General features: G+C 37.8%; 1 protein-coding gene across 1 annotated transcript in view; it reads right to left on the bottom strand.

Annotated features, from left to right (window-relative positions):
- Nucleotides 1–1,349: 1,349 nt before the first annotated feature.
- Nucleotides 1,350–9,036, bottom strand: part of LOC309556020 (dynein axonemal heavy chain 5-like) — a 468,481-nt gene continuing 460,794 nt past the window's right edge. The window contains exon 77 of the mRNA XM_082258288.1: nucleotides 1,350–1,698. Coding sequence (XP_082114414.1) covers nucleotides 1,480–1,698 — 219 coding nt within the window. The 3' untranslated portion in view covers nucleotides 1,350–1,479. The remainder of the gene's footprint in view (nucleotides 1,699–9,036) is intronic.

Raw genomic sequence — 9,036 nt, 5'->3', positions numbered from 1 at the left:
GAGAGTAGTGGTTAATGATTCTTTCTCTGAATGGTCTAAGGTTATCAGTCGTGTACCCCAAGGTTCAGTGTTGGGACCCTTACTTTTTAATACATTTATAAATTATATAGGGTCTGGGATTAAAAGCACCATTTCAGTCTTTGCAGATGACACCAAGCTTTGCAGTGGAATAACGTCCTTACAGGATGTCTCCAACTTACAAGCTGACCTCAATGCACTGTTTAAGTGGGAAACTATGTGGCAAATGAGGTTTAATGTAGATAAATGTAAAGTTATGCACTTGGGGGCTAAGAATATTCATACATCATACATACTAGGGAGGAGTACAACTGGGGAAATCAATGGTGGAGAAGAATCCGGGTGCTCTGGTAGATCATAAGCTTAAAAAATAGCATGCAATGCAAAGCTACGATTTCCAGAGTGAGCAAAGTCCTTTCTTGTATTAACCTCTTGAGCTCTGGAAGGTTTACCCTTTTCATGACCAGGCCATTTTTTGCGATACGGCACTGCATTACTCTAACAATTATGCTATCATGCGACGCTGTAGCAAAATAAAATGTATGTCCTTTTTTACCCACAAATAGAGCTTTCTTTTGGTGGTATTTGATCCCCCCTGTGTTTTTCTTTTTTTTCGCTATAAACAAAAAAAAAAGGAACGAAAAATATGAAAAAACAAAAAAACAATGTTTTTTACTTTCTGCTATAAAACATATCCAATAAAATGATGTAAAAATGTAAATTTCTTCATCAATTTAGGCCAATATGTATTATAGCATCTACAAACTATGGCATATATTTTTGGAATTTTTATTTATTTATTTTTCACTAGTAATGGCAACGTAATTTTTGCTGATCTGCCATCTACCCAAAAAAAAGTACCATGACAGTGTGTTGCATACCTATGTCTATAATATGGTGCCTCTAAAATGGTCACTGATAGCATATACTGTACATTACTGCAGCCTGTGAATTATACAGGAATTCCCATTACTTGCACTTTCTCATCAATAAGCATCTCTAATCAGATAAGTTAAATAAAAGTTTATTACATTATTTTGTGTTTAAGATAATTTATTCAACAGTCCATTGCAGCAATTTACAGAGTTATTTACAGTGATTATAAAAGTATACTTTAGAAAAAATAGATCATTTAAACACAATGTTTGAACACCTTTTGTCTCTAAAAGCAGAAATTACAGAACACACACTCAAAAATTATATATTTTGTCATGAACTATGATAAACACAATATTGTTTAAGTTTTTCCAACAGTGTAATCTTTGATGTATATTTAATAAGCAAAGAAAACAACAAGTAGGAAAACTCTACATTTATATGCCGAGTGGTTCTCCACACTAGTGCTAGGTTGATTTATCATGTTTAGCACTGATTATGGCGGCCCAGATCAGATCAGTGACACCAGAATTATAGGCAAGTATACAAAAAAAAACTTGTTTTCTCATAAAACTTGCTTCTAGTTTACTTGTTATCACACAGTAGAGCAACGCCTCTCATTGTCCAATGATCAGGAACATACGTGGTTTTCAGATACAGTGAGAATATATAGGTGAGATCAGTCCTTCGTGGTTTCTTATAAACAGGGCAGGAGTAGAGGTTGTTCAGCTGTTTCTTTGGATCAGCCGGTCCATTAGTGCTCACAGCATAGACGTGAACTACGGGAAGATTAGTAAACAGCACCTGAAAGTAAAACAGACATATCATGATTGTTTTTTTTATTTTATTTTTATTAAATGGACAAATTGCAAACATTAAATCCATTACAATCAGGAAGATGGCATAAACAGTAATTCCACACAAAAAAAAAAAAAAAAGAAAAATGAAAAAATGCTTCATACTCTTGTAAGACCAACGTATTTTACGCCTTTACTCATCCATTTACTTTTTCTATAACAACCATACTAAATAAAACATACTAATAACAACAGAAGAAAAAAAAAAAAAAAGGTTTGGCTGGATTAACAATGATTTTTCCTTTTTTATCTTTACTATCGAAAGCTGAACTTCAAGCATTTTAGCTTTTTGTAAATCTCTGGCTGTATTTCTTTTCTTCCATTTTAACACTGTTACTTCCTTACAGGAAAGGAAGGAGCATTATTCATTATTCTTCTACTTCTAGATTGGCCAATCAGCAGGCTGGGGGCAAAAAGATAACAGCACTGTATCGCTTAACTGTGACTGAAAAACTGGTGACGCCCTACTGAATATGCAATAGTTCATGTAAATCACAAAAGTGGCTAAACAGAATCACAACTATTTTTGGCAGGTAAAATAGTTGACATATATGTATTTCAAATATGCCCTACAGCCTTTAGTAACAGAAATTAGTTACTAGCTAGTTTGTCTTGTCTCACTTGTAGATTTTGTCATCATCAGGATAAATGTACAGTTCACTTTAGGCTTGTTCACAATTGCAAGCCTGCTTTGCACTATTATTTCTTTAATCCTTTACATAAAAAGGCAGATATACTATAGGCGTTAAGGTGGAACTAAAGGCAAAATGTTTTTTTCATTAGTACGGGAGGGTTATACCCCTATCCGTTTTTTGGGGGGTTTTTTTGGCATCTGTGTCTCACTGTGGAGAGTTATTTTCTGATTGTGGAACAGGAAATACAGGAAGTGAGAAGAAATCCTTCCAAAATGAGGGAATCCCTGGTTGTCACCAGGGTCACTCGAACGTTGGAAGATTTCCTTCTATTCCTGTTCTGTTGGCAACCCAAAAGTTGGGATTTTCCTTCACTTTTACTCTTGGTGGTAAGGGTTAACAGGACAATTAGAGAGGATGAATTTCCCTAACCGTGGAACAGACAGCAATAACAACATGACAGGTATTTTAATTCCTCTGTACTCTATGCAAAATAAAAAAAAATAAAAAGCATTCACTTTAATTATTCAATTAAAAAGCAAATCCCTTTTTAGTTATTTAATCTGCACATGATTGGGTAGGTGGATATATACACAATTTATTGTGTGAAGGGTGTCAACAATGCTCCACATCCACAATATGCCCTGTACTTCCAATTTGCAAACCATACATACCACTGTTTTCATTGAGTTTAAATTTTCAAAATGGAAATAGTTAAAAAAATGTAGGTGGCTAAATTAACAAAACGTAGGTGAACTTGCTATCTGAGAACTCTTGGAATACATTTAATTACAATATAATTGGCCCTATTTATCAAACACCTTTAAACTAAGGATGTCAAAGCGGGCACAGCCTGTCAAAAGACTAGGGGTCTGTGCTATTGGGCACTAATGAGATCTTTGGAAGCAAAAATCAATGATTTATTCAACTCCATCTTTGGATGGATCTGTTTCCAAAGACTAAAAATGAGACAGTATGGTCTGTTTTACTAGGGAAAGCAAACACTCTTGCAGGGATTATGTAGCTAAAGCAGTCCTATTTACCAAACTACTCAGTGCAGGTACATCTTCCTTGTTAGTGTGTGTTTACAATACAGTGAATGAGTCACCACTAGTGACTGTTTGGTAAATGTCACATTCCCTTCTTTATAAATATGGACTTTAGGCCAGCCATACACAGAGCGAATTTCTTTCCTGCAACCACGGTTGCAGGAAAGAAACTTGTTTGATTCCCCCATCAACACAGACAGCGTTGAGGCGGGAATTCCTCCTGCCAGACCATTGTTACATAGTTACATAGTAGGTGAGGTTGAATAAAGACAATAGTCCATCTAGTTCAACCTGTGTAGGTGTGTGTGGCTGTAATCATCTCACATACCCCTGAATGTTCTGATCCTTGAGATGTAAGTCTAAGAGTCTTTTGAAAGCCACCATACTACCCGCAGAAACCACCTCTTGTGGTAGAGAATTCCACAATCTTGTTGCCCTAACAGTAAAGAACCCCCCGCGTTGCCTGAGGTTAAAACGCTTCTCCTCTAATCGCATTGTATGCCCTCGAGTCCTCATGCAATCCCTTCGAATGAACAGCTTTTTTTCTAAGCTGGGATCCCCATTAAGATATTTATAAATTGCTATCATGTCCCCCCTCAGACGTCTCTTCTCCAGGGAGAATAAATCGAGCGATTGTAGACGCTCTTCATAGTCAAGGTCCTCCAATCCCTAAACTAAACTAATTAGTTTAGTTGCCCTTCTCTGGACTCTCTCCAGCTCCAACACATCCCTCCTGAGGACTGGCGACCAGAACTGGACGGAATACTCCAGATGCGGTCGGACCAGAGTTTTATAAAGTGGTTTTTATAAAGTGCATCCCTTTCTTTATGCATGCTAATATTCTGTTGGCTTTGGAAGCTGCCGCTTGACATTGCATGCTGTTTCCTAATCTATCATCAACCAAGACTCCCAGATCCTTCTCCATTTTTGATTCCCCCAAGGGCTCCCCTCCTAACGTGTATTGTGTTTTTATGTTTTTAGTCCCCAAGTGCAAAACCTTACACTTCTCCACGTTAAACCTCATTTGCCATGTCGTTGCCCACTCTGTAATTTTGTCCAGGTCATTCTGTAGGATATCTGCATTGTCTTCTCCTAGTGTGTGGGGGGGGGGGAGGGGGGATGGTGGGGGAAGCCCTCCCCACTGACAGAAGACAGTAAATATTGCTTGCTGCTATAGGCGTCGCTAGCGATAATCGCTAGAGAATCTGACTGGCTGGTTGTACCCAAGTTGATCGATCAATCAACTTGGTACTTTCAGCCTGCCCATTAACGGTTCGAATCTCGGCCAGTTCCTGCTGGATTTGAACCTTGTATGGCCACCCTTATAAATGACCCAAGCAATGTATTCCTGAAAATGTGTTTTATTATAGTCCAGCAATAAGGTTTGACAGTAAAAACTGAGTGCAGAAATTATGTTATGTACCAACATTTTATAGTGCCCTTTACAAAACACATTGAATCTCACTTTTCCAGCCCATGATTGCTAACTATTTAATCTTACATAGTAAGGTTGAAAAAGGACACAAGTCCATCTAGCTCAATCAATAAAAAACAAAAAAGAAAACACAACCATACAATCCCATATACACAATCTTACACCTACATTTTGATCCAGAGGAAGGCGAAAAGGCATGCACCTAAATTGATCAGGCTATGGACATTCTAGCATTTCCATATTCTTAACAAGCAGAAAATAACCTTTAAAACAAGTTTTAGGAGTTGTAGTCACCATGGAGCAATTCATTATCAAAGTTTACAGAGACACCAAAGTCCAGGTCTAGCCTGTTTCCTAATAGCTCTGCTAACCCTGCTTCCTCTCATAACAAACAAATGCAAGTATGGAGCATGTACTCCAGGGGAGGGAGCAGTGAGAAACAGGCAAGCTGTTAACAACTAAACTAGAACGGGATTTCAGTGATTCTGCTATTGAAGGATGAATTGCTACACGGCACCTGCAGCTACAGAGGTTAGTAAGGACTGTTTTTATTTAAAACTTATTTACTGCTTGAAAATAAAATATAAATACTTTATTGTTGCTTGCCTGAAAACAGGTTCACTTTAAAGAAGGCCTTATATCAATTATTGACTGTTGATATGCTAGTCTCCCTTTCTCCTACCACTAGAACTGACAGTCCTTGGCCAAAATTATTATCTTTTTTCCTTAGAGTGTAACTGACACTTTTAAAGCACTGATTAGCTTTGTATACATTTAAATACACTAATAACATTATTTTACCCTATGAAAAAAATATACATGCATTTGCTTATAGGACCAAAAACAAGCTAGGCAAATTAGGATCTCGACTGTAGAAATATTTTATACTGCATTTTTGGGTCCAACTCCTTATTGACAGCATAATATAAAGGTTATGTTTGTAGAATGCTGTGGCTGTCCATTACTCCTCTTTTATTTATATATCTCAATAGATCTCTCACTACATAGTTAATATTTTATTTATGAAATATTCAGTATTTGCCTACTTTGCAATCGCCAAACAGCACTAACGATAACAGGTGATTTCTGTCCAGAGAAGAATATTGCTCTGGCTTAGATAATTGTTATTTTTGGTAACTTTTTTTTCTTGCCAAATGTAAAACCTTTACACTAGAAGATTATTGTGACAAAAGTATTCAAATTAGCCATTATACTGTTAGCATTATATAGTTTGATCCTGTTTTATATGATCAAATCATGAACGACTGCTTACAAGCAGATTATATAAAAGAAAATAAGAAAAAGATTAAGTACTGTATTTACAGAATTTTGTGTATTTTGTCTTTGATCACATCATCCTCTACTGAAGACAAGGAGCTGCATGTCAGTTTTGCAATTTTCAGAACCTATAGGTGTCACAGCTCCGGGCCTGTAGAAGCAAAGATTGTCACTAAATGAAGTCTCAGCCCAGTTCCTGTTTAAGCTTGTTATATCAAACAGAATGTGACAGTCACAAATGAATAAGAAACTGAAAATGACAGAGTTTAATCATTGAGACTGGTAGTCCATAATCCTTTGAAAAAAAAATAAAAAAAAGAGAGAAAAAAGGGGGAAAAAAAGATCCTTTTTCTTTGCCAGGTTTAGTGATAAGAGCTACATTTTCCAAATTGTACAGAATGCATTGTGTAAGGGACCCAGCATGGTATTTAATTGACAGCACTGTCAACTGAATCACAGTCCTCACAGGAATCTTATTTTATGCTTTAGACCAGAGAAAAATGACAAGAGACACTCAATATTGTGTACTGGAAAAACCTTTAAAGTGTATCTAAACCCAAGAACAAATATGTAGGGAATTGTAAAGGCAGAAGGTTTTTTTTTATCTTAATGCATTCTTTGCATTAAGATAAAAAAAAAACCTTCTGTGTATAGCAGCCTCCCCAGCACCCCTAATACTTATCTGAGCCCCATCTCTGTCCAGCGATGTCCATGAGTCCCTCGGCCATCCAGGACTCTCCTTCCTGATTGACTGAGACACAGACACAGCACTATTTGCTCCTGCAGCTGTCAATTATTAGCCAATCAGGAGAGTGAAGGGGAGCTGAAAAGCAGCTCCATGTCTGAATGGACACAGAGAGCTGCAGCTTGGCTCGGGTGCCCCCATAGCAAGCTGCTTGCTGTGGGGGCACTCGATAGGAGGGAGGGGCCAGGAGCAGCGACGATGGACCCATGAAGAGGAGGATCCGGGCTGCTCTGTGCAAAACCAACTGCACAGATTAAGTATAACATGTTTTTTTTTTTAAACAAGACTTTACAATCACTTTAAATATATTGCAGCTTAACAATACTTAGATGTGGTGGCTGAAATAGTTTTCTTTTTCCCTTCACTTTCATCTGGACTCCTGTCAGTAACGCGCTTCCTCTCCTAGTTTGACAACACTCACTCAGTCACTGTACAGTATCTATGGAGGTGCAGTGTTTTCACCGTAGGAGTGGAAGTATGTTAGGACTACAGAACAACTGCTCTCTTGATCTCTATAACATAGTGGGAAATGTTCTTTAGTCCACCAAAGAGAATTGTGCTGGGCTGTTAACTGATTTCAAGTGAGCAAAAAAAAAAAAAAAAGTTACAGGTTCACCATTTTTTTGTATATTTTTAGACACAAAAAAATGTTTTTTTTGGTACAACAGACCAAAAGGGAGCAAATAAAATAAGTTCATTGTTAGGGTTTGCATACTCTGTACATATAGGTGCTAGGCTTTAATATAGTGCATCATCAGAACCTGTTAAATTACTGCCTACAAAATGAAGTTGTTAGTGGTCAAACACAAGACTTACTAGCCTTTTAAGTTGTTTCCAGGACAAATCCCTTATTTGTATATGGAATTGTAGGCCACACTCCCGCTTAACCATACTTAATTTAATATAAATAATAACACTGACTTCAAGTTTTTTGGCAAAGAAAAAGGCCGCGGCACGCTTTATTGGTTTAAATGAAATAAATTAATTCATAAAAATTACTTGCTTGTAAAAAACACTCAAACTGAATAACTTATAATTGCTCAGTTATAGAACAACTCGAGCATCAATCAAATCAAATACCATATGAAATACAATGTCCCCCCTAGTCTACTAGGGTGACCCAACCACACAAAGGTGCTCGCGACAAAGGGGAGGGGGGGCGGGGAAAATTCTTCCTTGCTGCTCTTCTGTGCAAAAGGAAGCACTCTAGCCCAAACCAGGTTTATATAGCCTCTGCCCAGCCTGCCAGAAACTCTCCCTGCACACTGATTGGCTAATATTTGCTGCAATGCTCAGGTAAATTTAACCTTTCACTAGCCTACTGTACACCTATAGCCCTATGCTTTTAACTAACCAAACTTCTACCAGGTGGCCACAATCCCACACAAGTGGCCACATAATGTGCCCCCTTTTATATGGAATTGTAGGCCACACTCCCGCTTAACCATACTTAATTTAATATAAATAATAACACTGACTTCAAGTTTTTTGGCAAAGAAAAAGGCCGCGGCACGCTTTATTGGTTTAAATGAAATAAATTAATTCATAAAAATTACTTGCTTGTAAAAAACACTCAAACTGAATAACTTATAATTGCTCAGTTATAGAACAACTCGAGCATCAATCAAATCAAATACCATATGAAATACAATGTCCCCACCAGCCGGACTTGAGCAACAAGGACGGCCCTACCCCACCACCGCGGCCTTTTCAATGCTATTTTGCAGCCCTAGATTAAAGATATCAATCCCCACATCTGAAAGGTGAATGCCATCCTGGCGATAAAGCCCCTGGATGCCACCCTCCAAATCTACATGCCTATAGGACAAGCCGCCGATAGACGGCATAAACTTCTCCATCGCCCTATTGACCCTCTTCCTCATCTTCTCCATAACCTTCCTCTGTGATGAGGAAAGCCAAGGAAGCCGAGGAACTATCTCGGAGAACACCACCACCGTCCCAGGGGAAGAAAGGGAAAATAAATGTAAATATTGTTTCATTTTAATTAATAAATCTAATGTCTTAATATTACCAATGTCGTTACCCCCAGCATGGATAATCACAATGGCCGGAGGAGGCCAAACTTGGAATAATCTAGACAAATGAAAGTACAGCTGGTGCCACTGCAGGCCTCTAATTCCTTTCC

The sequence above is a fragment of the Pelophylax lessonae genome (genome assembly GCF_965119305.1).
Source record: "Pelophylax lessonae genome assembly, chromosome: 5".
NCBI lineage: Eukaryota > Metazoa > Chordata > Amphibia > Anura > Ranidae > Pelophylax > Pelophylax lessonae.
The sequence above is the reverse complement of the archived record's forward strand: the minus strand, read 5'-3'. Positions and strand labels throughout refer to the sequence as shown.